Consider the following 15,831-nt stretch of genomic DNA (forward strand, 5'->3'; position numbering starts at 1 on the left):
CACCAACTTGCTGAGTTTGTCGTTATTCTAAGCCATATTTCCGTTTCAAAGATTTCTGAGATCCTCAAACGACAGTTGTGCTACTCTTTGGACTCAAATGGCCTTTCACCCCAATTTCTTTGAGAAACACAGCGTAGAAGCTTGATGGTGGCATTTGAGCCCAATGACATTCAGTTTAAAGGCCTCGAAACACATGTACACAAATAAAAGCTGAGCACAAAATGCTCACAGATACAGGGACTTGGAACGTATACATATAGCGGCCGATAATCCAACATTGTCCCCTATTGAAATGTATACATATTGTAATGTATACATATAGACTTGGAACGTATACATATTGGAGCCGATGTGGCAGCTTTTGTCACAGCTGCCACACCGGGCGTGAAGCTGAGTGAGCCATCGTTCACATCACATCAACGTCCACTTACTGACTCCTTTGCAGCAAAGTCTGTTTGAAATACGAATTACGTATTTTGAACTGCAATAAAGTAGGTGCTTCACTTACCTTTTTTTATCTCAAGAATGCGGTAATATTGTTGAGTGCCGCCGCGTGGCGATATCCCAATTCGCCCGCTATTTGTTTTCGGCAAGTACAGTGCACAATGTTTGCGATATGTACCTGCTACTTGCGATATATACCTCCTTGCGGTATATACCTGTATATACACTTTCAGTATTTACCTGCTTGCGATATATATGTGCTATCCAGTATATACGCCCCTTGAATTTTGTTATAATGAGGTTTAACTATAGATGTGCTGCATTTTGAGTTGCTTGCAATGCAATTTCATATGAAGAGTTCTTGCCATATCAAGCTATTTGACTATTGTAGTGTGCGGCACTTTGGCGGCAGCCACTGTGGTTTGCTGGCGGCAACGGCATCGTAACCGAGTGAGCTAAGACAGATAAAATGGCGGCTGAAAGTGCCGCAAAAGTGTGAGGGGGAGGGCACTACGCTGAACCCGCACTAGACGCTCATTGATGGCGGTGCAAGGCAAAAGTGTGAGGGGGAGGCAATGAGACATGCTGGGCGGTAGCGGCGCACTGCAAGATGACGCCATAGCAGCGCATGCTGTTGTGCACACGACGATGACGTGCATTCACCTATTGAGATGCAGTTTACGCCGCCGATGCAGAGGCTTACTATCATCGCCATCGAGAGAACCTACGACTGAGTGCTGCCCCGGCACACTGCTGCCTGAGTGTGGCCCAGCACTGAGGAGTGAAGTGTGAACAACAAGTGAGGCAACTGGCGGGTGTGCTTCGTGTCTTCCTCATTGTGTGGCTCGTCTGAACCACGTGACATTTGTTTCAGAGGTTAAAACATGATTTGCAACAACATACACGGTGGCGGCGCCACGCTGCGATGTAATGGCAGAGTAGCGCGCGCTGTTGTGTATTCACTCATCACCCAATCACTTCCTGAGACGCAGCAGCTACGTGCAGTAACCTAGAAGACTGCAGTTTGTGCTGCGCACAAATTTTGCATTGGGGACTATAGTAATCGTCAGCTGTAGTTTTTTCCTGCTAAGATCATTACCCTCCACCCTCACTCATACATCTGCGAGCACTTCCTTGTCCTTTCGGTTTTTTCTCTTCTCACTGTCATCCACCTTTTGAGTGGAATGGCTCACGGGTTTTTTTCGCTGTTCAATACATCAAGGTTTTTCCAAGCCCATTTTAACTGTTTTAATTATGCATACGAAATCACAAGACTGCCACTGCAACTCGGAAATCTTTCGCAGTTTGTTTGAATGGCTCTCTCACTGTCACCCATTCTTTTCAGTACAACTGTTGCGTATATAACTACTGCAGGGCTTTCTTTTGCAATTTGATATTGTTGCAAGTGGGTTTGTATCACGTACAGCCTAGAGTTGCATACTAACATATGCAAAATCTGTCACTGCAATCGCGTGCTATCGTGGGTGCCGCAATAGCAGCTACCAACGTTCCTCACCTACTTGGCTTGGCTAGCCACTTGGCTTCTTTTTGTTTCTGAAGCCAAAATCAACAAAAAATGATTACAATTATTTTCTTAATCATCGTGCGTGAACTGTCTGCATAATGCCCGTTGAATACCGTATTTACTCGCGTAATGAACCCACTTTTTTTCTAGAAAATTCAGCATGAATTTGGGGGTAGGGTTCATTATGCAAAAATAATTGCAACAGATTTTTAAAAGTTGAAATTTCATACAATAAAGTTGCTAAAAGAAGCGCTGTCAGAGCCTTACCATTTTCGTGAAAACACGAAGGTAATTATGTAATCAAACTTCTTTTTTTATTCACAACGTGCTAGTGGCCCCCTACTCGCCATGGAGCTGTCCTCTTCCTCATTGAAGTTGCTTACGGCTTCGCATTTATTGTCAGCCCACAGCGCACCATCTTCGCTGCCATCAAGGCACTCAAAACTTCTTTTTTCACGCCGGGAAACTTCCCTTCTTTGGGCCCATGAAACACACAGCGATCCCTGTTCAATGCCCAAAAACCTCCCGTATTCGCCCGTAGCGTACACGCACTGGGTCAACACTGAAGTTCCACTCAGCCGCACGGTTTCTATGTGCATCGACGCATGCTCCACCACCTTCAGTTTAAAACCTGCTGTGTAGCTCGTGTAATGGCCCATCGTAAGGCGCACGTCACGATCACAAAAAAAAAAAAAAAAGTCGCAACACAGCTCAACAAGAAAATCGCGAGGCGATATGTCTAATTCGCTGATGAGCCACAGCTGAGGAGTGCGGAGTACGTTTAGTGCTTTGTTCGCATGCCGCCAGGACCAGCCGAAACAGCAAAAACCAGGGAAGGAGCACGGAGTATGTTTTGTGCTTTGTTTGCACCCCGCAACCTTTTCATAATGCCAGAAGGTTTGTTTTATGTTCAGCAGGTGGCGCTATGCATATGCACAATTTTTAAATTGTGAGCCACGGCATTCGGGCTACGGCTACTGTTGAGATTTCTTTTTGTTGGAAAGCGTTTTTAGCATTTCTACGCGTACTAAGGGTGACATCAAGTTATTGCGATCGTCTACTGCATCAGCAACCATGCTGAGATAAAAACATCTAACTGCATTTCCTATTCAAAGTGACAAGAAAGTAAATTCTAAAAAAGAAAAGTGGGGGGAGGGTTTATTACGTGTGTGGGTTCAATACGCGAGTGAATATCGGTAAATCCTTTGGAGCTCTACATTTCTATTGATAAAACACTAAATAACCATTTCAATATTGTTTTCTTGAAGCCCCAGACAACTCAGCATGGCTTGGCTAGGCAATAGGGCCACTTTTCCATTGAGCATATATTAACAAGAAACTCTAAGGTGTAGAGAGAAAACCGGCAAGACTGCGCGCACTGACCGAGCAGCATCATGGTGTGGAGGTCGTGGCGCGGGTAGTGCAGCTTGTCGTACGACGAGCGGCTGCGCTTGGAGTGTTGCGAGTGCGACCCCGAACTGTGGGAGAGCGCGTCGGCGGCCACATTGTTGTCCCCGTTTGCGTGCACTGGGGCAGAATTGGGTGCACAGCCCGAGATGGTGACCGCCTTGTCCCGCATCTCAGTGGGCGCGATGCCGTCATCGTCGGGTTTGGCAACTGAAACGGAAGAGAGGAAAAACGGTTGTGAATGCGTAAGCTGATTTGAGCTGTACATGTAAAAAAAAAAAAAAAAAAGAAATCAACTACCCTTCTGTCGAAGAGACAACGATGGGGTATTGTGAGGCTTTCCAGAATCAAGTCCAGCACCAAATGAACCAACCCAGAAGCTATTGGTCAAGCGAATGACGTAAGACTGTGTGCTCTTTATGCCAGCACCTGTTCCTTATCGGGACAGTCTACTGCACTGGGGTTGCGCACTTCAAAGCATTACTGATACGGGCATTCCATAGCTTCTCCTAGCATTCAACCATCGTGCTGGATCGGCATAATCAGGCAGACTTCAGCTTCATAATGCAAGGGACTCACGTTTAGTTCTAATCACGGAGCAAGAATAAAATAGGAGGGAAAAGTGAGCTTCCTGGGGCAGCCTGATAACGTCACAAGCACTTGGCGAACGTCAAGTTTACGGAATCTGGCGGCAAGCGTAGGAAATGCGCGGTCATTGCCATGGCCAGCGCGCATTCTGTTCGCGCTCACCCAGTCCAACCAGGCCGCGGCATCGCGTCGGCATTTTGCCGGGCCGCCAAAACATTCCGTGGCCGAAGCGAGAGTGTGTGCGCTCTTCTGCGCTTCTGTTGGCTGAAGCGCCCGCCTTTGCGATTAATTTTCTGTCAAATTTAAACAGGCCGGTACGAGCGAATAAAAGGGGCATTTTCTTTTAATGCGTAAGCAATCTTGCGCGAGCACCAAGCCCAAAATTCAAACCTGTACCCAGTGGCAGTCCCAAGGGGGGGGCGAAGGGGGCGGTCGCCCCCCCCAAAAAGGTCCTCAGTTTCTCATTTTTATTTTTTTTAAGCATTCCACTTGCGCGAAGTTAAATCGCAGCGGGTTGCACCGCATACGCGCACACGCCTCCATGGTTATCACCACCTCCGCAGAATTGGCGCAAGAAGGGGAGCGATTCTTTATTCGCCCCCCCCCCCCAAAAAAATCGCCCCCCCCAAAACCGATCTCTGGGACCGCTACTGCCTGTACCTACACACAAAAAAATGTAAAACCTGTAAACGCACGGCCTTATCTCACATGCGATGCGCTCGAAGCGAGTTGAGTGCACCAGCCAATTTATGACGTGCGCATGTCCGAGATAAACGTGCGTTTCGTCCCCGCGTCGCGCAGCAGCTCGAGCGCATAGCGATTCACACCTTCTGGCGAATGCTGCAAACAACAGTATTGCTTTTAATTCATTCAACCAGGTTCCACTGTCAAATTGTTTGCCGCCGCAGCTGCGGAGCTCCGTAGGTCGCCGTAGTTATCATTGTGACATTATCTGGTCGCCTGATCGCGCCGCCCGCAATGGGCCTTTCCTCTCCTATATATTCTTGCTCCGTGGTTCTAACCAGGGAAGCATATAAATTTTTCTTCATTTCACCCACGATCATCATTACCATCAGAGAAAGTTCGCTTTCCCGCAGTGTATTTTGGGTCGACTGCTGACGACATCAGTGGGAGGCTGAAAGTAGCTTCACTTTAAAAACAATTTTGTTGTCGATTCGGTGAACGATTGGTAATGCTCGCGCATCAAATGCAATTTTTTCCAAATGAAGGGTGGGCACAAACTCTCGCAGCTTATTCCTTGCGTGCATATTTGTCCCATTGCCTGGATGTGCAGCAAGAAAGCCACGTGCTCCAATGTTTGTATTTCAGTATACCTCGATAGTCCACCTACTCGATCAAGAATTGCATACCTGCATAAAGTTTCCTCTCTTGTTAGTCCACAGCACATGCATTGTGTGTTTTCATGCTTAGTTTCATCATCTGCACTGTTTTTCTTGGAGGGGAAAATACGTTTATGGACCCCACAGCTGATCACGGACAAAGCAGGCTCCCCGCATCTGCTGGCTACACGTTTTGTCACTTCCGCAGTCCCTGACGCAAAAGAAGAGCGTCGGGGAGAGTACGCACCATCGGAGGCCACCTGTAGCAAGAGCATGGCCTTCCGTCGGGCCCGTCGCAGACGGCACCAGATCATGAGCCCCATGACCAGCATCATGTAGATGGCCGCCGCTCCCAGCGTGATGGTGACCGTCTTGGCCATGGTGTTCTCACCCGGGTCGCCCACCCCGGGAAGGGTGCCTGAGGAGTAGCCCTCCGAGTCTGGGAATGAAAAGGGGATTTCAATGGCGGGGTTAGCAGAAGTAGTCAGATACGTCTTCGGAGTAGCCATACAAAAACAAAAACACCGGGAATATGCGGATTTAATGTTTTGAACAATGTTTCTTTTTGTTTCAGCCAGTGGAAAGCGGGACCGGGCAGGAAAGGTGCTAATGCTCAAATGGTGATATGAATGACAAACATTCAAGAAAAGTGCTAGTGGGTTACTAGGTGATTCTTATCGAAGAAGACATCTGGAAAACACGCAGGTGGAAGAACTTTCATTGAGTGCATTTATTCTCATTTTATTTCTACAACAGTTGTGCTTCTCTTTCGTGCTGGTTAGCAAGCGTCCCTACTCAGCGCGAGCCTTCATTTAGCGACACTACTTTGGCCCCCTTACCCCTAGAGAGGATAAAATTTTTTGTGCATTAGTGCACACTGTACACTTCACTTGTGAGTGGGGCCTAAGTCCTCCCCTAAGTCTTCCCTTGGGTCCTAAGTCCTAAGTCCTAACTGGGCCTAAGTCCTTTCCTTGACAACCTAGTCTCCAAGCCTCCAGCAGAACAAATTTTTCCGCATGCCTCGTCAATTATGTTGCAGTGGGGTTTGACTGTGCACTCTATCTCATTTTTGAGCTTTACGAGTTAACGTTTTTATTGGGGAACGAGAAAGATCTAACGAAGCTGAAAGGAAGTGCACTCACCAAGCACGACAAGGCTGGCCTCGACACGTCGCAGGCCACCGCTGTTGCCGGCCGTACAGCCGTACTTGCCGTCGTCGTCGCGGTGCACCTCCGAGATGTAGAGGGTGCCGTTGTCCAGCACTCGGTAGCGCTGGGGGTCAAAGTTGTTGAGCACGTTGTTGCGGTCCCACTGGATCGTGGGCTCGGGGTCCCCCGTCGCCTTGCAGTGCAGCATGGCGCTGTAGCCCTCCACCGCACGTGTCAGGGACGGCTGCACCGTGAAGCGCGGCATCACTGCGGACGAGAAAAAAAGAAAAAAATGCAGAGAGATTTATAGGAGGTGGTGAGCAAAGCAACTAGAAGCGGCATTTCATAATGAGAAAAGGCACAGGAAAAGGTGGCCATAGTAGTAGCAATAGTAGTAGTAGTAGTAGTAGTAGTAGTAGTAGTAGTAGTAGTAGTACAGTCAAAGGTCGTTAAATCGATCTCGAATGGAACCTCAAGATTGTTCGAATTAGGCGGACTTGGAATTAGCAGGTGGGCGGTAGAATGAATGAACATTGCGTCCCACAGTGCAGGCAGAACGCAAAGATGCCACCTCTGGACTTGTTGTCACAAATCATGGGCTACTACGCATTTATACCAGGTGATTTCGTAAATAATGTTCGCGAAGCTCGAACAGAGAACAAAATTAATTGATCAGTCAGTTATATGCCACAGAAACCGGCACCGACATGCATTCATTTGAGAAGCGAGCCATATTGTCAAAATAACGATGCTTTTTGTGCCCAAAAACACGTTTATTCACATGGCAGTGAACAGGCAATCAAAATTAAAAATAATGGGTCGACTGCTTTTAGTTCTGGGCCAACTTCTTCTGCAAGGAGCGGTAAAAGCCAGGGGATCCCAGTTCGAATTAACTGCTCTGTCTTGAATAGATTGGTTTGCAGGGGAGTTTTACCTCATAGCCAGTTTTACCTCACATAAAGGGCTGCGCCTGGACCATGGCGTCAATTCGAATTAACTGTAAGTTCGAAATAACTGAGTTCAAATTAACGAGATTTTACTGTAGTGGTAGTAGCAGTAGTTGTAATAGTAGTAGCAGTAGTTGTAGTAGTAGTAGTAGTACTGTACTTGTAGTACTAATAAACATTTATTGACATAAGGTGGAGAGTTAGAGAGTAAGTTCAGCCTCCTCAATCCAGGAGGTCACGAGGTTGCACTGCCCAAGAGTAGAAAATACACAGGACAACGCTCCTTGCCTACAGAAGCGCATCGTCCTGTGTATTATCTGTCTCTGTCTTTTTCTGCGCCTTTTTCTATTCTGAATCAAAACGCTTGCGTTTGTCGTCTTTCTGTTGTCCTTATTGAGTCGCGCTCTAATTTTTGCCCAACTTCGACTTTCCATCATCAAAGCGAAAGCCAAGTACTGACAGTCCCGCACTGCTTATTTCAATATTTCCCCCTTGCTGGCACACTCACTGATGACGTCGAGGCGCACGGTGGCGTTGATGAGCCCCTGGGTACTGGTGGCGACGCAGGTGTATCGGCCGGCATCCTGGGCCCGCACCCCCTGGAAGCGCAGGGTGCCGTTCTCGTCGCGCACGTGCGGGGGCCACTCGAGCGAGGGGCCCCCCCGCACCGCGTCCTCCTTGACCCAGCGCACGATGGGCGCGGGGCTGCCCCGCGCGCGGCAGTACACCTTGGCGTTGGAGCCCAGCTCCAGGTTGCGGCTCACGGGCGACGGCACAAACTTCAGCCGCTCTGCTCTCACGCCAAATATGGGGGTGGGGAAGGGGTGAAGAAGAGAAAGGGGAGAGAGGCAAGAGGGCGTCAGCAAAGCTAAGACTGGCGACACACTCGGTTACAATGTAAAAACAACAACGTAAGTTGCCATCGCCACAGCCGAATGTTGCTCTACATGGCACAAAAAAGTTCAGTCCTGTCGGAACTTTGAATGCAACGCGAGTCATCTCCATGATTTTTTGGGGCTTAATGTGCTTATAAATTAATGCTGTGATGACAAACAAAGTGAGAAAATGAGGACGATGTCACACAATGAGTGTAACCTCCTTTTAAAACATGCATACACATTTGACGCCATGAGTTTATCGACTCAGCTACATGCTACACTATCCGAGCTTTTGCTGTTCCTAGCTAGTACCCAAGTATAGGTGGCTGTACGCCTCAGTATAGGTGTTGCTTTTAGGACTAGCTGAGAAATATCACCACGCACTGGACATCCGAAAAACTAACAACGAGGCTGATGAAAGGCTGACTTGAGGCAGATGAGTTTCTAAGTAGCTGCCAGTATTAAAAAAAAGGAGGTGGGTGCAAGAGAGGCAATACGCATCTCTATCCATGGTTGCCACAATAAGCCTGCCGGCTAGTCTGTGTAGAAGTTTTGGAGCCACGGCATATGCGACAGGATGGGGTTTATGATTCTTCCCGAATCAGGTGACTGAGATGCTATACAAAGGCCTACTCAATTGGTGTTTCTCAGCAACTTGATCAAGAAAACTGTACGCATTTTCCTTCTGTTATCCTAACTGCAGTCTGTACTGATGCGATCATAGAAATTCTTCTATTCTTGTAAATAACGCCAGTGTTTTGTTCTCAATCATTACTGATGGCCGCAACCCCCTCCCTGTGACACTATGCTGTAAGGTGGGCCTCCACGTAATCATGTCGAGCGTGGGGCGAAAACGTTTAATAAGCGTTTGCGAACTGTTTCCTCCAACTAGTTTCCTCCCCAACAAAATTCATGCATCTGAGATGTCGGATGTGCACATCCCTGTAACCCCAACCACACTCCATCTATCTCTCCTCCCACTCTGGAAAGAAGTGCCATTGCATTTACTTTTGACAGTCACTGATTGAAGAACACACGAATGCGAGGCTAGCAACGATAAAACGGAGATCACCGACTAAGCCAAAAATGTATACCAGTGTGACGTTTCAGTACCATGAGCCTTGTTCAGTACCATGACCCAGTGTGACCTTGTTCACCGTGAGCCTGCACTGTGGAAAACGATCCTATATACCGGGCATTAGGCTTAGCATTAGAGTGCAGTGGCTTCGCATAGATATGATGCAGGTTGTGATCAGTTCTGTTAGTAGTGCTGGAACATAGTATGATTAAGGGCTCAAGCATCAATCTAGAAGACAGATGGCACTCAGCTGCCAGTACTCTTGCCTTATTACAGTCCACCACGTCAGTGGTCAGCAGCCCCACTGCTCAGAGACTTGGTCAGTGGCCCCCAGTTTACTGTTGCTAGCGTGCTTTGACCTGACCAGATGGCATTTTGTCAAATACTCCGTTGCAAACCCTTTGTCCTGAACAATGGTGACCTATCATGGTGACTTTCAGTTACCGCCAGCAGACTGCAGAGATGGTCTCTTTTTCGCCTCACCCCTATTCGCTAACTCACTCTCCCTCACACACTGGCACTCACCCCTGACTTGCAGTGTTGCTGCCTTGGTCGTCTGGACAGGGAACCCCGTGGTGTTGACACTGCAGAAGTAGTCACCTGCATCGCTCAAGCCAACATTGCGGATATGCAGCGTCCCGTTCGGGTGCGCCACCAAATGCCCGCCACCACCGTTGATGCCCGCCGAAAACGCGTCCCCGGCCCCCACCCCGTTCGAAGTAGCCCTCAGCGGACGGTCGTCGTGCTGCCATGTGACCGTCGTGACCGGCGCCGGCGATCCCGTGAAGGAGCACGTGAGTGTTGTCTCGTCGCCCTCATCCACGGTCAGTTCCAGAGGGTGGGTGGACACTGAGGGTGCCACGGCGACGAACAGGGTGACACTGGTGCGGCGAGTGTGCGCCATGTTCTGGGCGACGCAGGTGTAGTTTCCCGCATCGCCCTTCTTGGCCATGTCCAGGAGAAGGCGGTCGCCAGAGACCCGCACGCGCCCGCTGTCGCCGACCGTGTGACCGGAGGGGTCCTCCCACCAGGAGCGCGGTCGGGGTTGGCCCTTGGGTACCACGCAGAGCAGCTCGAGCTGCCCTCCCTTGGGAACCACCACGGTGCGGTCCTCGGGCAGCGGGGGCTCGATGGAAGCGTGACGGAAGTCCTCCAGGTCTGTGGGGGCAGAACAGAGTTGTTGGAACATCACTACGCTCATGTTTTGTTTTTCATTGTGCTCCAAACAAAAAAACGATCCTGGCCAATCCCCCAAGTGGGTATGCGCCACAAACTGCGCAGGAGGCCGCCTGGTTCTTGCTGCGGCAGGAAACTAAACATCCCCCTCGCGAGGGGCACGATCAAATGCAGAGCATTTCCGGGGGCGCACGACGTTAAGTAGTTTGCGTTACGTTAATGTTGTTGCACTTGTTGCTGTTGGTTGTTGTATTGTAATTAAATGAGACGTAATTACGTGGCCACGTGACATCATTTATTAGCAGGTGGGTATGATTATTGTGGCGCAGTGGGAAGAGCACCATGTACTTTGCGTTCCGCCCACAGGAAGTGAATGCGTTGTATCAGCAGCTTCTTGACGTAGTTTGAATGAGTCAAGGATATAAGGCGCGCTCGTAGCCTTCCATTCTGTGTCGGCTTTGTGGCGCAGTGGGTAGAGCACCATGTACCTTGCGTTCTGCCCGCAGGGTTGTGGGATCGAAACCAGGCGCCGGTAAGTATTATTTTTTTATATAGTCTAGGGGGAGGCGTGCGGACGACGATAGACAACTAGAACGGGTGACATCGTGAGTTAAAGATATGCTCTGCATTTAAAAATTTCTTTTGCCACAAACGGTTATATGAGTTTCAAGAAATTACTTTTGTGACAAATGCACACCAATGATAGACGTAAACTGTGCAATGTAAATTACTTTTTAGTAGGGCCGTGCAAACAGCTGAAATTTGAAATTTCAAACATGGATAGCACACTCTTGGTTGTCTGCCTTGTGATAACTCCCAGATTTGGCATTTAAAATTTGTAACGGTACTTTGAAATCTTGTTGCCGTTATTTTGAAGGAAACTGGAAAATGAAAAGTACTAAAAAAATTGCTGATGCAGCCCTAGACTGTATCATTGTTTCGTCACCCCTCATCACGAAGAAATACACCGCTCTACAGATTGGGCAATGGAATAACCATTCACCGAGCTTTATGCAATTTAGAGTATTTTTGTCTGAAAAGGTGAAAAGCAATTCCAACTGCACTCCTCTGCAAAATGTCGTGATGACATAAAAACAATTTGTTGCATCAGCAGGTGCATATGCCACAATGTAGTAACAGAAGCTTTGCAATCGTGTCATTCTCAATTGATTGATTGTAGGGTTTAATGCGCCGACGCAACGCAGGCGATGAGACGCGCCATAGTGGAGGGCTCCCCCGCATTAGTTTTGACCACCTGGGGATCTTTAACGTGCGCCGAAATCTCGTACACATGGGCGTTTTTGCTTTCCGCCTCCTTCAGAAAAGCGGCGACCGCGGCCGGGAATCGAACCCGCGACCTCGTGCTCAGCAGCGCAACGCCTTAGCCACTGAGCCACCGTGGCGGGTTAAGAGATATTCTCACATAGCCAAGATCAATGCAGGTATCTTAAGGGAATAGGGTCTATTGGAGCAAACTTGTGCCTTGCAATGAACTGAAGGAATACACAGACATCAAAGAAGCAGTCAACCAAGTGATGTGCACATATAAATGTGAGTGAATCAAATGTCGCAGCATTCGCTCTCCCCGCATTTATCTGGAGTGCGCTCGGTTCCAGCAACATAAAATGAGAGGAAGAACACCGTCGACCAGACAGGAACAGCCTCGGATAGGACTGCAGAGCTACATGCTTTCCCTGCCAGACAAGACTGCCATTGTCGTATGCAAAGAAAGCAAACGGTCGGATTTCACTAAACACCGGATAAGATAGCAGAGTAAACCCGCATTTCTAAAAGACGTTGATATAGCAGTAAATGAGATCGTATAGTTCATGGCAATATCAGCACGAACGTGTGCACGCTGAGCATGACAAAGGAGCAGAAGGTCCCTCCCCCTGTCCTCCCACAGGGGGAGTGCTACCCACAGGCGAGGCTGATGCCAGCCACGAAGGACTGCTGGGGGGCGTCCTTGTCCTGGCCCACGCCCACGCAGCGGTACAGGCCCTCGTCCGATGGCTGCACGTTGTGCACCAGCAGCGACCAGTTGCCCAGGATGCTGGTCCTGCACAGGGAAAGGGGGAAGCGGCGTCATGCCGTTGGCCGACGGACACAGTTGCAAAAAAAATCGCCTTCACTGGTGGTTACAAAGTTACGATGCGGCACTTCGTAAAATTGGGTAGGTGCACCTTCTGTTGGCACATGAGAAGATATACGTTCAAAAAGCAGTCTCTAAAAAAAGAATAACGAAGGCCACATCCAGAAGCGGTAGTGCTCAAGCGACATTTTTGAAAACCACAGAACTAGCCATTCGTATCCTCGTATGTCTCTTGTACGCTCTGTATATCCGTATGAATAACCGGGCCTTTGGGAGATCACTGATGGCCGAAACACGCATGGTGGGAGGCTCCGGAGAGTCTAATCAATGATGCGGTAAGCTCTACACTACTTAGAAATGTACAAACGTACTCCGCCATTGCCGACACGCACAAGACGAGCAGCACAGTGACAGGGAGGCATGCTGACAGCACCGAACCCTTTTCTGCCTGTACCATCAATCCCCCACATGCGTTTTTCTTTTCTCTGTCATGCCATAGATCCACGATCCATGCACACATGCAGCTGTGTTCCGACTTTTGCACCAAATCATTTCTAAATGTAAAAATATTCGCACACACACCCACATACATGCACACACGTAGAGGCAGGTAAGCAGGAGGAGAGAGCCCTGCCTTTTCAGTCTGAGGAGTACATTCCCAAAATAATCGCACATTTTAAATTTAAAAGACAACCCACAACATGCCGTCAAACCGTGGGTCTCAGACCAAGAGAAGCTATTATTTTGTTTTCTAAGTATAATGATGTGTTTGCAGCTTTCATGAAAGGTGCCACACATGTGCCGACCTGTCAATGGCACTGCAATCAAGGCACTAATACTATGAAGCTTCATGATGTTAAGTCACACCACTGGCCACCAGCAAACCAAGCCTGCTGGTCCTTGCCTATCAGTATGTTTTGGCGGATAGTCACCAGCTGTAGAGGCTAACATAAAACTTCATAGGCAATACACGGAACATCATAGAAAAACTTCTCAACTGCCAAGTGGATTTGGGCGCTTGCACTGGGCTCAATCCATTGTACAAACAGTAAAGTGGAATGCCACGCAGATGCTGCACCACAGGCATAGAAAGCTGGCATGTCAGGAAAGAGAGTGGCCAACTGCACTGTGGAAGGCACATATCAAATTTTTAAGTGTTCGGATGGTTATGAAAGGTCTTGTCACAGTATTTTAAGCGGGAAGAAATGCACGCAACAATAATCTGCAACAACTTTTTTGCTGACTAAAAGGTGCCAAAAGTGAGAAAGCAGAATTTCGTGCCAATATTCCACTCTGCTAAGGTGGACGACCAGAGGAGCTGTCTGTGGGTTAATGCTTGGTCACAAACTCCCTCGCAAACTGTGCTGGGACGGCAAGTAGGCTTTGCTGTGTAGCACACAATGTGGGAAAGTCAGCTTACAAAGCCCACGCTTACGTCGATTCCTTTAAGTCGGCCTCACTTCTAAACACAAATGCAGTACAGGGAAGACATTCATCCAGTGGCATCATACGCCGTCTTGCATAAAAACACGAAGCACCAGAGGCGAACGGGAGGCCACAGAGAGAGGCTGTACAGATGGACGGAATGGCTTTTGTGGGCTGAGCAATTTGGCTTGTTTATCATGGGATGAGGAAGATGGGAGGGTAATCTTCACCATGTTTATCATGGGATGAGGGAGACGGGAGGGGAAAGCATGAGAAGTGTGCAGGGGCAGCAGAAGATTATAATTTTTTGAAGATGTTTGAAGCAAAGGGAGCAGATAAGCGGCCAATTTTTTTACAACGCAGCTCTTAAGCGCCCGCTCCTTTGGTTGCGCGGCGTCCCTCGCTGTCGCCCCTCGTCGTAACCGAGAGGGCGAGGAGGACACCGAAGAGAGAGCGAGGAGGAAAGCGGCGGAGGTGAGTAAAGGCAACGTTACTATTAGTAACGTTGAGTAAAGGTACGTCCTCACTTGCAGCAATTAGCGCGCAGGAACGCGGGTTGCTTAGGAACGCCACCGCTTTTTCAAGGCCACACTACCATAGCCACACTACTGGGAGCTCGTGCGCACAAAAGCGGCGGCGGCGGCGGCGGCGGCGGAGAAAAGAAGTCGTCCCTAGAGTTCCCAGGGGTGAGACAGCTAAATCAAATTTGGGAGCAGTTTTTGGAGCAGCGAAATCTCGATTTTGGAGCAGAAGAACCTTGATTTGGAGCAGAAGAACGACGTTTATTATGTTACCTTAGGCGCCTAAAAAATCAAATTTTTTGCTACTCACGGGTGAAAAGTGCACTTTTTAATCAGTTTTGAACGTACAAAACACTGAAACAGCCCTTCAATAAAGTTTTTTTTTCTACCAGAGTATCACAAGGTACAAACTGCACTACCTTTTTACTACCCATTTTTTTATATTCTTAGGCTGTATGCATAGATAGCGTAGAGTTCTGTAGAAAATATCGAATTGAACTAAGCAATAGTAAGGCAGTTTTATTATCATCTGAATGCCTAAATTATTATTTTTGTAATCCCAGTAATCCCAGACTCGGCTTTATGCACAAGTGTAGAGCCACGGCAAAAGTTGCGCTAAGCGAGGTGACAGTCGCAGCCCCCACTAGCCCTCCCATTTCAATCCCCACGGTGCACATTCACTACGATCGTAATTTGAGTAACGTTAGTATGTTTATCCACCTCCTTTTTGGCCTTAAATTTCACTTCAGATAAATGAACCATTATTACTAGCGTGCAATAATAGCCCGTCCCGCTATCGGACACTGCTTGAACATTTTGCGGCGATGAGGCCTGCGCCGCCACTTCTGCGGTGTCGATCGTTCCATTCCCGCCGCTCGCAAGCTCACTGTGAAAGGCAGCAATATCTCAGCGTTTTATGACACCGCAATGAGTCCGAAATTTCAATTCAAGTGCGCACCACGCCCCACACTCAAGGCCGAAACACGGCGAATTTGTGGGCACCACATTGTTTTTGATGAACTCCCGTCTTTCGAGTCACGCAACAGATCAAACGACTGAATGTAAACCCAGCCACCCCCATAACCAAAACCAAGGTAGAAATCGGCGAAGAGCACTCTGCCTGAACCAAAAGCAACTGCTTCGCCCGGTGGCCATGTTTTCCAATCGTCACCACAACAAGATGGCGGCGCCCAGTAATGTCATTTCGAAGATACGGCGCTCCGAAAATTGCCGTTTTTTCATCAACTTGCACAAGTAGTTTG

The 15,831-nt window shown here is 48.5% G+C and overlaps 1 protein-coding gene across 1 annotated transcript in view; it reads right to left on the reverse strand.

The window, feature by feature from the left end:
* The window catches only part of LOC144149890 (inactive tyrosine-protein kinase 7-like), a 183,753-nt gene that overhangs the window by 14,185 nt on the left and 153,737 nt on the right, over positions 1-15,831 (reverse strand). The window contains exons 5-10 of the mRNA XM_077681619.1: positions 12,454-12,590; positions 9,881-10,513; positions 7,908-8,189; positions 6,447-6,719; positions 5,552-5,743; positions 3,353-3,586 (exon numbers count right to left, since the gene is read on the reverse strand). Coding sequence (XP_077537745.1) covers positions 3,353-3,586; positions 5,552-5,743; positions 6,447-6,719; positions 7,908-8,189; positions 9,881-10,513; positions 12,454-12,590 — 1,751 coding nt within the window. The remainder of the gene's footprint in view (positions 1-3,352; positions 3,587-5,551; positions 5,744-6,446; positions 6,720-7,907; positions 8,190-9,880; positions 10,514-12,453; positions 12,591-15,831) is intronic.

This window comes from Haemaphysalis longicornis, unplaced genomic scaffold (assembly GCF_048455015.1).
Source record: "Haemaphysalis longicornis isolate Haplotype H1 unplaced genomic scaffold, Haemaphysalis longicornis Haplotype H1 scaffold_8, whole genome shotgun sequence".
NCBI lineage: Eukaryota > Metazoa > Arthropoda > Arachnida > Ixodida > Ixodidae > Haemaphysalis > Haemaphysalis longicornis.